At 32.5% G+C, this 16,439-nt stretch overlaps 1 protein-coding gene across 1 annotated transcript; it reads right to left on the minus strand.

Annotated features, from left to right (window-relative positions):
• Window positions 1–1,113: 1,113 nt before the first annotated feature.
• Window positions 1,114–11,300, minus strand: HELRODRAFT_192431 (hypothetical protein; the record flags this gene model as incomplete). The annotated part of the gene is made up of 7 exons (XM_009022745.1): window positions 1,114–1,299; window positions 3,941–5,178; window positions 5,301–5,392; window positions 7,693–7,729; window positions 8,181–8,280; window positions 8,785–8,999; window positions 11,099–11,300. 7 exons carry the CDS (start codon window positions 11,298–11,300, stop codon window positions 1,114–1,116), a joined length of 2,070 nt encoding a protein of 689 aa, XP_009020993.1.
• Window positions 11,301–16,439: the final 5,139 nt, after the last annotated feature.

Here is a 16,439-nt window from a genome sequence, read left to right on the forward strand (position 1 = left end):
ACAACAGCTCATTGGATGAAACTTTTTAAAGAGACGACATTAGATGCAAAATGTGACTAATTTTAATTTGATTCAATTTGATTTTGAATAAAAAAATTTATAAATTTTATTGAATATTAACAGTTCCAAATTGACGTTTAACATGTACATTAAATTAACAAATTAGATTTTAAATTATGTGAATGTTTCTGAAAAATGAATTGTTCTCGCATTCAAAATCCGACTTTGTTGTTATTTAAAACATTTGAAACTGATAAACCCTGCTAAGGTCGAACGCTTACTAAAGATTTGCTATCAAACATCGAATTACAAATAATAACGTAGAATAACAAAAAAATGTTTAAAAAAAATTAATTATCTTTTACTGCATTTGCTTCAAAGGTATTTGCAACACTCACGCACACACAAGCACATACACACGCACACACAAGCACACACACACGCACACACACACAACCTCCGTAAAATACGTGAAAATCATGCACCAGTCACAGACATTTAAGCATAAATGCAACACTTCTTGTATTCGAACCAGCTTACTGCAACAGTAGCAGGGCATGGTGAGGGTCGAGCCTGAGTTGTTGCCCGGGGCGAAATTTCAACGAGACGCTTTTTCAAAAATTTTTCTCAAAAAATGCTTGATACCAACTCTTAAACTTGCCTCCTTAATATTTAAAAGCTAGCACGTTAACATTCAAGAATTGAAATAAATTTTAAAACCGGTCTATGGAAACTTAATGTAAAAAAACTGAAAACTACAAAAATATATTAGTGCCATGAATACATATAAATTGTGATATATATATATATATATATATATAAAATATAAATAAATATAAATATATAAATTACATATATCAAATATATATCTATGATTAGTGCCTTTCTGTTCAATGGTCCCATAATATATATAAATTTCAGAGAGGAGTCAAAAGTAGGGATTTGCCAGGAAACAATTTTATGAGCCCTAGCCCCAAGACCACTGCCTCTAAAAGACAACGTCAACCAATTTTATATTGTAGTGTCTAGAATTTGTAGATTTTTATAGCGCTTTTCATTAAGAACCTCTGAAGCACTGTGTAGATTTTTATAGCGCTTTTTATTAAGAATCTCTTAATCACTGATGTATAAATTAACCGCCTGTTCACAAGGCATCCAACTAAAAATGATTGAAGCTCTGGCAAAGAATCGCTGGCTGGCCGACGTCATCAAACAAGCTCGTCTGCCGTCTTCGAAAAATTTTCTACCTCTGATTGAACTTTTTTGAAACAATTTTATCAACTTTGATTCATGGAAGATCTGTGCGTACATGTGCATACGCTTTTATTCATTTGTCATTATTTTTAAAGTTTTGTTTTATTCTTCGTTAACATTTTAATCTTCATATAAATTTTTCATGACTATTTTTTTCACTGTTTAAACTTCGTGAATAAAACTTAATAACTGATTGATAGATAGATTGATATAACTGATCGATAGACTGATAACACATTCAACACATCTTCATTATCACTGTTAAGGAACCATTGAAATGAGGAACACGAGACGAGAAACGACATGACGTCCAGCAAATACTAATTTGATAAAAATTCTGAGTTAAACAGTAACTAATCATATACATATGAAAACTGTCCGTCACAATTACACGCACACCCACACACGCACACCCACACACGCACACGCACACACAAATATATGTATATATACATATTTTTACTAACTAAATAAAACCAAAAAGCCATAAATAGATAACTAGAAATTGAGAAAAATGAACATAAGATTGAATTAAAAGAATAAATAAAGGACGAGCAAGAGAAAGAGTATATTGAGAAATAAAAGTATGTGTGTGTGTTTATGTGTGTTCTGTGTGCCTGTCTGTGTGTGTGCGCGTGTGTGAATGGAGGTCTGCCTGTTTATTGAAAACTAACATAGACTAGTAGAGCAAACCAAAGAATAAAAAATTTGAAATCGTTAACACGGGGGAGGGGGAAGTTCAATTAACTTGACTATGATGAGTTAAAAAAACATAAAAATAAACAAATGAATAAACAAAAAACCATAATTTATAACCAAAGTAAAAATATTATCACTATTTTGTTATTGTTGATTTTAAAAAATGACTGAATGGAAGTAAGGAGAGATAATAACGGAGAGCTCTAATCGAACGAACGAACAAACGAACGAATGGATGAATGAACAAACGAACGAATGAACGAATGAATGATCGAATTATCGAATTAAAATACGAGTGTTATAAGAGTGAACATAACAGGATTACGAATGGGGTAATGAATGAATGAATGAATGAATGAATGAATGAACGAATGAATGAATGATTGATCGAATGAATGAATGAATGAACAAATTACTGAATAAATGAATGAGTGAAAAATTAGGAAAAAGAATCAAAATAACAATAACAATGATATCCATTATTATTGACATACAACGAGTAACACGTAAATAGCAGATAACAATAATTTGAACAGTATAATGTGTGTGTATGTATATGTGTGCGTGTGCGTCTGTGTAAACATATATAAAACATATATAAAAACGAACACTTCAATATAGATAAAGAAAAATCAATATATAAAACATGTCGATAATGTTCATATGTACAATGTACATACTGTTTAATGTTTGTGTGTGTGTGTGTGTATGTTTGTGTTTGTGTGTTTGTGTGTGTGTATGTGTGTGTATGTTTTTTTATCCAGATGTTTCAATTTATTGAATAATAACGCAGAGAAGATGGATATATCAAAAAGATAATACAAAAATGAATGTTTTATTTAAATTAATTGGACAATAATAATATTATTAATTAATTAATTAATTAATAATAACACCAATGAGAAATGGAAAAGAAACATAAACAAAAACAACATTTAATTTCAGTAACCAGATTTTATTTTTACAAACAGACAAACAAACAAACAAACAAACAAACAAACAAACAGACAGACAAACAACCAAACAAATAAATAGACAGATAAACGAATAAATAGAGGAAAAAATTTTTTAAAAATAAAATAAAACTAACTGCCAAATGTCAATCGATCGTATGCAATATGATCGATTGATAAAATGCAAAATGCATTTTATAAACAGTTCAGTTCACTTTTAATCACTCTCTCCTTTCTTCTCTCTCTCTCCCTCCCTCTCTCTTTCTCTCTCTCTCTAGATATAGAGATAAATATATACACAACATGAAATAACTACCTATATTTATAGACACCTATAGTTTACTAAAATATTTTTTGAACAATTTAACAGTAGAAGCTAATTAATATGGTAAGCTAATTTTTATTCAAGTTATTTTTTTTCATTTCATTTTAATCAATCAATCAATCAATCAATCATTCATTCAATCAGCCAATCAATCAATCAATCAATCAATCAATCAATCAATCAATCAATCAATCAATCAATCAATCAATCAATCAATCAATCAATCAATCAATCAATCAATCAATCAATCAATCAATCAATCATTCAATCATTCAATCATTCAATCATAAAATAAATGAAACGATTAAATATGCCATCAGTAAAACGGTCCAGCAATTAATCAATAAAATATGTACTGAATCATCGAATCAATTAATTAGTTAATAATGTAATGAGTCAATCAACCAATCAATCAATCAATCAATCAATCAATCAATCAATCAATCAATCAATCAATCAATCAATCAATCAATCAATCAATCAATCAATCAATCAATCAATCAATCAATCAATCAATCAACCAACCAATCAACCAACCAACCAATCAACCAACCAATCAACCAACCAACCAATCAACCAACCAACCAATCAATCAGTAGAACATTCTAAGAAACAAACTCATGCCCCCGAGTACAAGGGCATATATAACTCTGTAATGTATGTAAGTGGAGATGATGAAGAACGAGTGAACGAGGACAAGACGTGTGACGTTCAGCTCAACCCGGCGCATCCCTGAATTGCCATCCCTAATCGGCAGACTGTGATTGGCCAGTGGATCGTCCAATGGCTCGAGCATGGTCCTGCGAACTGACCTGATGAACTCGTTGTTGATGTCACCGTAGTTGTCTTCATTGTCGCTGCTGTCGTTCTTGTCATCATCATTATGCTGATGATGGTTAGTGTTGCATTTGCTTGTTGGTGGAGCCGATGATGAGTCTGTTGTTGTCGGTGTTGGTGGTGTGGTTGTTGGTGGTGTGGTTGTTGGTGGTGTGGTTGTTGTCGGTGTGGCTGTTGCGGCCGATCTGTTAACCACGTCGCCGAAATCCGCAAGAACCTTTTTGTCATCTTTACAGCTGTTGTCGTTCAACTTGTTTAACGTCTCATCAACATCGTCATCATCATCATCATCGTTGTTGTTGCTGTGAGTAGAAGTATTATTATCATCTTTCGTGACGTCATCTTTTGAAACGTCATCCTCTCTCGAAACATCATCCTCCTTTGAACCATCACCACTTGAACTTTTCGAAGCACTCCCAGCAGCATCACCGCCATCATAACTTTTTGCATCCAAGCCGCCACCTATCTTACCATTATTATTAGCCGACCTGGCGAAATGTTCGCTCACCCTACCACCGCTAACATGATCAGTGTAATACGTACTGACCGCTTGTACGTACTCGTCATTTTCGTGATCGTCATTCTTGGCGTCGTCCTCAAAAACCTCACCACCATCATCTTCGTCATACTCCTTCAAGTGAACCTTCCCAGTAGAGTAGAACTCCTTCAGCATGTTATCCTTCTCCAGCCAGCGATTGAAGATCCAAGTCTGAAACTGCTCGGCTGACATCTGACTGATCTTCCCGATTGAGAATTTGCGACAGGCAATGATGATGTGGAGCGGATTAGTCGCGAGCCGGCGTCTGCAAATTAGGCTGAATGCACTGGGCGCATTATCGCTCGGGTAGAGGATGGTTAAGTCTATGAGGTATTTGAGATTTTTTGTTGACGTTGTTGCTACTGCTGCTGTTTGTTCTTGGATTGTTTGTTTTTGGGGTACTGGCGAAGTCGTCAAGTTTGAAAAACTGAGGGTATCATTGGATGTTTTTAGGTTGTGTGTTGGGCCCTCTGATGAGGGTGAACTAACGTTCGTCCTTCCCTGATGCTGTCTCTGCGATGAAGTGGTGATGCTGGTAGTGGTGTTACCATTTGCTACCTCCACAGCCTTCTCTGTAAAATATTAAGAAAGTAAGTAAAATATTTTAATTTATGGTAGGTATAATTAATTTCAAATTATCTATTTATTTATTGTACATATTTACAACAACAAACAAACAAACATATAAACAAACCGGAAGCGAGGGTGTTGATGATAGTATGCAGGGCTCCAGTTCTTGGCAGTGTACAATAATCAAGATGATGATAACCAAACTTCTGTGCGTATCTGAGATGTGCGTGTTTATGTTTAATTTCATGATAAGATGATGTTGTAAAGTGCCTGTCTCTTGTGCTACAGCGGCTGGGTTCGAAAGCAGAGTGAATCCTCAAATTTCATGTGCGAGTACGCCATACTTTCTTATGTAAATTTCTTGTATTACTAATTATTATTTCCACAAATTTAAAACAGTAAGATGTGTGTGTGTTTGTGTGTGTGTGTGTGAGTGTGTGTATGTGTGTGTGTGATGTATGAAGGCAGATGTTGTGCCTAAGCTATGTTTAATGTGGATAAATAGACGGTTGAATGTCCTTAAAATGTGCGTGCGTGTGCGAATGCACGCGTGCGTACGTTTGTGTGTGTGTGCTAATTCATTCAATCATTCATTTCTTCTTACATTCCCTCATTCATATTTGTGTGCGAGTGTGTGTGTGTGTGTGTGTGTGTGTGTGTGTGTGTGTGTGTGTGTAAAACTATTACAGAATTAAGGATGAAAGGATGACTCATAAAATAGAAATATCTACTTATACTGTAGAAATTGATTGAATAAAAATTTGCAGATGATATGGGTTTGTCTCTATATGAACATGTTTGTGTGTGTGTTTGTGTGTGTGTGTGTGTGTGTGTGTGTGTGTGTGTGTGTGTGTGTGTGTGTGTGTACACTCAATGTACTAGACTGACACACAGACAGAGCATGAATCATTGGATGAAGCAATTGATTGGAACAAATAGTTCTCATGAGGAAGATAAAATAAATTTTTTGAAAGATTTTGTGAACATTATGAATTGGTTTAAAACTTGGAGGTTGAAGTTGAATTCAAATAAATGTCAGCTCCTAAGAATAGGATCAAATAAACCAAGCCCGCCATTTACTATACTAGACGATGATCGTTTGACGTTTCAGTTACCTGAGGTTGAGGAAGTATCTGATCTGGGGGTTATTATTGACAACAAGTTGAAGTTTAAAAATCATGTGCTAAAGGTAGTTCATAGAGCAAATAGTATGCTTAGAATTATTGCCAGAAATTTCAAACACCTTTCCGAAGCAGCATTTGTAACCTTGTTTAAGTCATTGGTTCGTTCGCACCTAGAGTACGGCGTACAAGCATGGCATCCATTTGATAGATGAAATTGAAAAGGTTCAGAGAAGAACTACGAGAACAGTGAATTCTTGCAAGGAACTTCCATATGAAAATAGATTAAAGAAACTTAATTTGCCCTCTCTTGCCTACAGGCGTCGTAGAGCTGATCTCATATTGCTGTATAGAATAATCCATGGGGAAATTATGGAGGATATCAGTCCAAGGGTAATGTTCTCTTGTTATGATCGAACTCGAGGTCACAATCTGAAGTTAACTACAGGTGCTTGCCACAAAGACAGTAGGAAGTATTTCTTTTCTAACAGATCAGTTGATGATTGGAACAAATTGCCCTCAGCTGCTGTAAATTCATCCTATCTATGTGGTTTTAAATCGGCAATAAACAATTTTTTTGGAGATGTCATGTTTGATTGGAGGGCTAATTTCTGATAATTTCAATAATATTGTGTCTTTTGTTTATTTTCCTATATTTATAAATTTAAATTTTCGTTGACTCAAATTTTTATATTCTCTGTTAAAAATCCCTTTGTTTTGGTTCGTCTTCAATTTTGGTTTTTTATTATATTTGTGATTGTATTAACTAGACAGATTTTGTTGTTGATTCAATTTCCTGTTTGTTTGCCACTGTAATGACTTTGTTAAACAAACTCTAATGAAGCTAACTCATATAATTTTATAATGACAATTTGATTTTTATCTTAATCAGTTTTTAATTTTTAAGGGTTTATTTTTGCTACTTTTGATTTTTCGATTATTTGGTTGGCAATGGGCTATGCCCGAGCTATTTCTAATAATAATAATAATAATAATAATAATAATAATAATATTGAGTAGGCTGTTCTTTGTGCGTGTTTCTTAATAATCAATCAATCAATCAATCAATCAATCAATCAATCAATCAATCAATCAATCAATCAATCAATCAATCAATCAATCACCCAATCAATCAATCAATCAATCAATCAATCAATCAATCAATCAATAAATCAATCAATCAATCAATCAATCAATCAATCAATCAATCAATCAATCAATCAATCAATCAATCAATCAATCAATCAATCAATCAATCAATCAATCAATCAATCAATCAATCAATCAATCAATCAATCACCCAATCAATCAATCAATCAGTCAATTAGTCAATCAATCAATCAACTTTGTTCGTTCATTCATTCATCAATAAGTTCATTCAGTCATTCCACTAACTTCTGACTTGATTCTTTTCTTTTATATAAGAAGCCACCTGCAAGTGAAGCGAGAAAGGCAGTTGTATTGATCTGCTCTTGCGTAGTTGTGTGTGTGTGTGCGCGCGCGTGCGTGTGTAGTTGTGTGTGTGCGTCTGCGTGTACGTGTGTATTTGCGCGTGTGCGCGTGTGTATATTTGCGTAGTTGTGTGTGTTGTTGTTGTTAAGTTACTGTGTCTGCGTTTCATTTGTGAGACAGTCATGTAGTATAATTCACGTTGTTGTGATCTATTTTTGGACGATATGATACCACAACGACGATGAAACCCACACCATAAGAGCACAACACCCAGGCATATTAAAGGACCACAAAAACACACCAACACCCACACAAACACTCACACATACACAGAGAGAGAGAGAGAGAGAGAGAGAGAGAGAGAGAGGAGAGAAAGAAAGAGGGAGAGAAAGAGAGAGAAAAGAAAGAGAGAGAACAACACAAGACCAGACCTTCAGGAAACAGTATAAGCCATCTCCTGTCATACTTCAAGTATATGTTGAGTAGATATTCCTTCAACTGCGTCAGTTGGGCTGCCCTTGTACTCTTACCCTGACGACGATGATGATGATAATGATGACGAAATGATGATGATAATGATGACGAAATGATGATGATAATGATGAGGAGTAGGAAAAGTATTGATGATGAGGATGATGTTGGGACATAAAATTTGTACAGCTTCCTAGATTAAATTGCACTCTTCACCGGGGGGGGGGGCTTCGGTGCTTCGTACATGCAGAATTGAAATTGAGATTGGGTGATGATGGGAATAAAAAGATGATAAAAAGATGATGAAAAGATGATGAAAAGATGATGAAAAGATGATGAAAAGATGATGATGACGACGACGAAGTCAATGATAATATCATATGGTAACGATGATATATGAAAAGCACTTCATTCATTTCTTAAAAAAATTTCTACATACAAAAACAAATAAACAAATCAAAATCAAAACATCCAACCTAACAAAATTCTCCCCAAAAAACATAGAACAAACAGCCTAGAACAAAAAAAAACATAGAAAGAAAGGAAAGTAGCCAGAAAAAAAACCTGTTTAATAAAAAAGTCATGATGGACTTGAGAAACCCATCCGAAGTTTGTATACTTGAACATGATGTCCATGATCCAGCTGAGTTTATTTGGGAGGTCCGGTTTTGAGGTCATGTAGTACATTAGGACGGGGACGTCAGAGGTCGACTGGTGGTTGCACATCACGAGGCAGTTGTCGTTGAGGCAGTCGTTTAAGTTGTCACCGACTTCACTGACTGTTCGGGGGTTTAGTGAGAAGTGGGATGTTAAAAATTGGTTGTGTTTGTTTGTGTTTGTGTATTTTTTCAACCAAAATAATTAATGAGTTCTTGACAAGATTGAAAAAATTAATAAAAATTTGGTGTGGTGCTAACATCAACACACACACACCACACACACACACACAAAGGCACACACACAAACAAATTAACAAACACACACACCCTAGCACTACACAGACAAAATGTTTATGTATCATTATTTTCATAGGTAAATACAACTAAATTGATGGCAAACAATTTCATGCATGTTTGCATCTATCCGTGTGTGTACGTGTGTGTGTGTGTGTGTGTGTGTGTGTGTGTGTGTGTGTGTGTGTGTGTGTGTATTTATGTGTACCTGTGTATGAAAAACAGGCTATATAAACAAAACAAACCATTGAAGCAAGCCTGTAAACATAATAAACATATGTTGTTCATTTAATTAAAATGCATGCCTATGTTGCTGAAAAATGTTACATAATATAACGTTTATGTGTGTGTGTGTGTGTGTATTTGAGTGTGCGTGTGTGTGTATGAGTGTGAGTGTGTGTGTGACGTGTATAAACATCTCTCACCAGATGAATCACGCCACATAAATATGTTATTGGTGACTCTAATTTTAGTTAACAAAAAGGATAGGCAAGAAAAAAAATAATAGAGCAATTAAATTATGGCAAAGCTAAATTGTTGGTGTAAATTTTTTGAGTGAATGAAATATGAATACAGAATATTGATGAATTATATACTAAATGTGGGACAAATGAATGAATTAATGAATTAATTAATTAATGAATTAATGAAGGAACTAATGAATGAATGAATTAATTAATTAACAAATAAATAACATATTTATCTCAACATAAACTTTCCATGTTACAAAGATCATAACATAAGGTTCACAAGTTTATCCCTGTGTGGAAACTGTTTATTTATTCATTCGTTTGTTCATTCATTCATTCATTTATTCATTCATTCATTCGTTCGTTTAGTCATTCATTCATTCATTTGTTTAAATATTCATTCATTTGTTCCTTCGTTTAGTCATTCATTCATTCATTCATTCATTCATTCATTCATTCATTCATCTATTCATTCATTCACTCATTCATTTATTATTAAGGTGAAAAGTTAAAACTGATTGATGTGTCTTAAAACTGAAAATAGGATAGTTTTGATATTATAAGACAACAATATTTATTTGGTTGAAATGGTTGAAAGTTCATGGTTTGAAAGAGAACGAATGAATGAACGAACGAACGAACGAACAAATGAATGAATGAATGAATGAAGAAAAGATTGGATAAACGAACCAATAAACAGTTAAGTGCACACATCTTTAGAGACTTGATGGACAAAATGAAATTTGAAATTTTTGAAATTTCATGTTTGACAAGAGAGTATGCATGAATCAATGAACGAGCGAGTGAATGAATGAATGGACAGAAACGAGCAAAGATTATGAATGATTGATCAATAAATGAATGAATGATCAGGCCATGGAAGAAAAAAATAAAAATATACTGAAAAACCATTTTAAAAAATTGAGAATTTAAAAATACCATCCAATTAATACTTACCACTATTCATAGAAAAAATTTTTCAGATCCCAAAAAATTTTTAAGCTGAGCACAAAACTATGCAAGCTGGTGGAATATGGCGTGGGTATTGAATAAGCTTGTTTGTAACAAGCTAACATTACCAGAAAATATTTCATTCATTTATTTATTTAATAAGATCAATCCCTTTATCTCTCCTTTCCCTTGTCTCTCTCTCTCTCTCTCTCTCTCTCTCTCTTTCTTAGTCTCTCTCAGAAGAAATAATTAGGAGAAAAAAAAAATCAAATAGTCAAAATATTAAGAATAACAGCATATAACAGTAACACAATTTTCATATTTTCATACAAATCTAGATTTCATTTCAAACTTTGTAATTAACCCCAACAACAACAAAACAATAAACTACCAAAAAAACAATGGTAAAAAAAAGAGTAACAAACAAAGAATAATAAGCAAACAAATAACAAACTAACAAAGAAAAACAAAGAAAAACAAACAAAGACAAACAAACAAACTGACCAATAACATTGGCTGACCATATCCAGAAAGCGACCATTTCGAGGAGCCAGCCATAGAGTGTACCCTCTAATGAGTCATACAGAGGAAGTGATATGTATTTAAGTGGTCTGATCAGTAAGATCCACATCAGGTAGGCCGGTATGGCGTACAAATTGTTGACCACGACGAAGATTATTCGAAGAAATATGTGTCGCTTATTCATTGTTTTTGGGTCCTTTGTAAGTACGTCTAATGTCTAATCAGTCAAGAGAAATTTGTTAAAAATTTTAAGATTTAAATAGAATAAAACAGCTTTTAAAGATTTAAATTAAACTTAAAAGTTAAAATGGTGATTAGTTTAGATTAGAGAAAGAGAAAAAAGTTATATATGCAACATTCAGTTGTTTTTTTAATAATTAATTTCAGTCTAATTATTTTTATCATAATTCAAAGAATTATAATTTGAACAATTTTAAGAACATCTGGTTTCACCGCTTCAAGTTTTAACTAATAATACTATAACTTATATTTTATAATATATAATTTTAGCTTGTAATAATATAATATAATAAAAATTCTATTTTTATTTTAATTTTTATTAAAATTCATTTCTATTTTTCAAACTAACTACTAAATTAATTAATAAAAAAGAAATAGATTTAAAAAATTTTAAACAAATAAAATATTGGATTATTTTATTAATCTACTATTACTTAATTTACTAATACACTAATTCTTGATCAAGAAGTTTAGATTAATTAAAAATAAAATAAAAAGTTATTATCTAAACTTTAATTAAACAAAAAAATTAAAAAATGGTTGACATGAATAATCTGAATAATGACAATTGAAAGAAAATGTATGTCTAGACATCAACAAATTTATTTTAAAATTTTAAAAGCGACACTTTTTGCTTCGTCCAAATTTTGTTCGCTACTAACCTCAGATTAAGAACTTTGTGACAAATTTTATTCAAAATGCTTACATACACTGACCAAACAAATTATCATCATCTTTATTTAAAATTGAAATGAACAAAAGTGAACTTAACTCAAATTTAATTTTTATTCATCAAAAGTATAGTAATTTAATTCATTTAAATAACAATTTAAACTTTTATTTTTCTAATTAGTAATATTTATTTGATAAAATTAAACTATTTATATACGTACTGGTAGTTTACAATGCCTTCATAGCACTTTTTATTAAAATTTAATCATTTTATCCATTTAAAAAAAATGATTTTAATTGATTTTTCCGATTAATTGATTAATATTATTGTGCCATATGCCCGAAAATTATCTAGAATACGTACAAAAACTATATTTTTCGAGATATATTAATAATTTTTATCAATTTCTTTTATTAAAAAAATGTTGTATGTACTTAAAATCTTTCGTACCTTGAGATTTTTTCTAATATTTCAATTAAATTTATGTAATGAATATTCAATAAAAAGCTTTTTCAGAAAAGCTTGTGAAACCTTTTGAAAGATTTTTTGATATATTAATAAATTCTAAGAAAATATGAAAACACCGACTTGAGTGGTTTTCATCGTGTAATTTAAGATATTTTATTCTCTTTCTATTCTAAGAACTTTTTCTTCTTCCTTCTTTCAAGAGTCTTATCCTTTCAGGACATTGGCGACCATCGACCTCCACAAAACCCGATCTTTAGCACTTTGTAGTAGTTGAAATGTGGTGATATTCAACAAGTGACACAAGGACTTCACGAGTGTTGTTCGTTGTTGACCGCGATCTCTTTTCTCTTCAATCTTTCCAGTAGTTGTTAGATTTTCCATTCTTTCCTTCCGCATGTTGTGGCCAAAAAATTTTAACTGCCCCCGTCGGATTATCTGTAGTAATTTCCTCTTTTAATAACCGTAATGTTTTAATACATCCTCATTCGAAGTATTATATGGAGATCTTATTATTATCTCGGAAGTCTGATTACCACAGGTTGTAAATGTTATATGGATATCAAAAGAAGGATAGCAGTGGCGAAAGATGCATATTCTCAAATGAAAAACATCCTTACCAACGATAAAATATGAATATCAGCGAATCTAAGAACACGAAATTTTAACAAAGACGATTACTACAAAGTAAAATTACATTGGTGTTCGTGGTTTTTTTTCTTTTTGATACTGGTATGATGTTTTTAAAGCTGTTCAATGTGATTGGTCTAGCAATTTCTAAATAAATTGTAACAAGAGTCACTTCAATTCACACCACAGTATTTTTTACAATCGTGGATATCCATGATAAAAATTAACAACGTACACTAGAGGACATGCATTATAAGATTTTGATCCCATTTTGTATCCAAACCATCTCACGATGCAAATGTTATAACAGCTTGAGAGGATCCATTCAACCCTGCTAATATGCAAATCTACCAAATGAAATTTTTTGATTCCAAACGTTCATTGGTCGGTTGGTTGAAATATTTTTTGAAACCAACCTGACATCTTTTGATGGAACAACAATTTTTAGATTTTTTTTATGATTTTTTTTTAATTTATTCTGCTTCAGAAGACATTAGTAGGTTGGATTGCTTCTCAAAAGTTGTTTAAAAAATACAATTTGACTAATTAATATTCTAATAGTTAGTGTTCTAGTAGTTCTACTTGTACATCATTTAGAAATAATACTACCCGTATTCGTGTAGAAGAAATTGTTGTGCTATACAGTTTATATCTAACTACAAATATATGCAGTAGTAGTAGCAGCAGTAGTAGTAGTAGTATTAGAAGTAGCAGCAGCATCAGTAGTAGTAGTGATGATGATGGTAGCGGTAGCAGCAGTAGTAATAGTGGCTGAGGTGGTCTTTGCAGTGATTGCTATCGTAATTGCATCTGCATGTACTCATTTCTAAACGCATGTCTCTCTCCCTCTTTCTCTCTCTTCTTGTTTCACTCTTTCTCTTTTATTCTCTTTCTCCCCCTATCTTTGTTTTTCATCCATTTTCTATACTTTTCTCATTTTTTGTTCTTTTCTTCTTTTCTTTCTATCATGTTCTCTGTCTCTCTCTCTCTCTCGCTCTCTCTCTCTCTCTCTCTCTCTCTCTCTCTCTCTCTCTCAATCTCACTATTATCTGCCTTCTTTCCCTCAACTTTTTTTGCCTTGTCTTCTTTGATCTCTTCTTCTTCTAGCTAATTATATTCTCTCTCTTCCACGATTTCTCTTTTTTTCTAGTCTGTTTTCTCTGCTTGGTCAGTTTTCAAAGCGATGAAGAAAATTTTACACGAGTTTTGTTTATTTTTCAAACTTAAAATAAAATTTATAAAAATTGTACCATAAATAATGAATTTTTTTAAAGTTTCTATCCTGAAGGAAGCGATTTTTTAAAATATTTTTCCGTGCAATTTATATTTAGTTTTGTCTCTCTCTCTCTCTCTTTCTTTCTTTCTTTCTTTCTTTCATTTTCTCACTCTCTCTCTTTCTTCAGTATTTTCACACAATGCTAAAAAAATTTGTGAGCGTTGATATACGTTTACATGTGTGTAAATGTGTTAACTATTAATACCTGTGGGTATATGTGTGTATATATATACAGAAATGTGTATATATCACACATAGAAATTATCTAGCTTTGCCTGATCAAAAAACAAATTTGTGTGTATGTATAGTATGTATGTGTGTAATTTTGAGTGTGTAATTTTGAGTGTTTGTTTGTATGTGTATGTATGTGTGAGTGTGAAAGTGTGTGCTTGTTTGTGTATGTATGTGTGTATGTTTCCTTTATACAGAGCGAGTAAAAGCTACAGCGATGTCAAGGCCAAATAACATTTGGCCCAGAGGTCTTGGGGTTTCATACCTAAGTTTTTTGACGATTGTGTGATGATTCAAAGAAAGAAAAGTTGTCAATTTAATTTTTACGACCCTTTCAACTCCATTTTTGAGGCCGGTCTCTGCCAAATGGTCCTCCCAACACAGTCTTCTAGGCCCTGCGTGCTTATATGAGTATTTCTTAGTTCTCTTTTTTTAAATTTATATTTAAATTAATTTATATTTAATTTAAAATTTTTTTTTATTTGGTTTAATTTAATTTAATTTAAAAATTTAAATTAATTTATATTTAATTTAAATTTTATTCACACATGATGAAAAACACACGTGTATTGCTAGAAAGATAAGCACTGAGTTATTATTGAATGCTTGCAAGGAAGTTTTAAATTTGCACGGTTTTTCCTTAGATCTGCAGTTTGAAAAATTTTGTGGTGTTTTGTTTTCATTCAAATGTGGTATGTTGTTTGTGTATATATGTGTGTATATGGTGTTTTGTATGTGTGTGTAGAATTGTGTGTGTGTAGAAATGTGTGTGTATATCTGTGTTTGTTTTTTTTGTATTTGTACATTGCAATTTTAGTTTATGACTGGACATAAACGCATGTAGGAGGTATCGATGGATGTAGTTAGGTACTTATGTGTATGAATGTGGGATGTATGTGTGTGGGAATTTTTGTACATGTGTACGTGCATGTAGGTGTACATGGTACAAATACCTTGCAAATAGCTGCGGTTTATTAGCATAGGGCAGAACACAACAACGTGTTATCAGCATCACAGGGAATTGTCCGTCTAAATTATATGCTTGGTTTGCCTCATCAGAAAACAAATGTGTATGTGTATGTGTGTGTGTATGTGTGTGTGTGAGTCTATGTGTGTGTGTGTGTGTGTGTGTGAGTTTGAGTGTTTGTTTGTTTGTATGTGTATGTATGCGTGTATGTTTCTGTATTTTTGTTTTTCTTTTCGTTATTAAAGTTGCACGTTTGAAGTTTTTATGGCTTATTTTAAGTTTTTTCATTGTTTTTTATGTGAGGCTTGTTGTATAGTATATGTTTTACAATTGTATATGTGTGTATATGTAAGTTTATATGTGCGTGTGTGTGTGTGTGTGTGAGTATGTACGTGTACGTATGTATGTGTGTGTGTGTGTGTGCATGTATTTTTACGTATGTTTGATTTATGCAAAATATCGATCGTGGTTTCTTATCTTGAAAAATGATTTGGCATTTCATTGCGAGATTGAGCCATTTGGCATGCTAAAAATCAATAGTCTCAAAATGCACGCATGCATGCATGCGTGGGTGCGTGCGTGGGTGCGTGCGGGCGGGCGTTACGTACGCCTACACTTATATTTATTCATTCATTTATTCGTTCGTTCATTCATTTGTTCATTCGTTAAAATGCTCGTTCATCCGTTCGTTCATTTTTTACCCTTCATTTATCATTCCTATAATCATTCATTCATTCCAATATTCATTTGCTTACTCGTTCTTTCATTCATTCCTTCAGTCAATCCTTATTCGTTTGTTCATTCACTTTTTTATATATTAATTCCTCAATTCATTCATTCA

Source organism: Helobdella robusta (assembly GCF_000326865.2).
Source record: "Helobdella robusta unplaced genomic scaffold HELROscaffold_33, whole genome shotgun sequence".
Taxonomy (NCBI): domain Eukaryota; kingdom Metazoa; phylum Annelida; class Clitellata; order Rhynchobdellida; family Glossiphoniidae; genus Helobdella; species Helobdella robusta.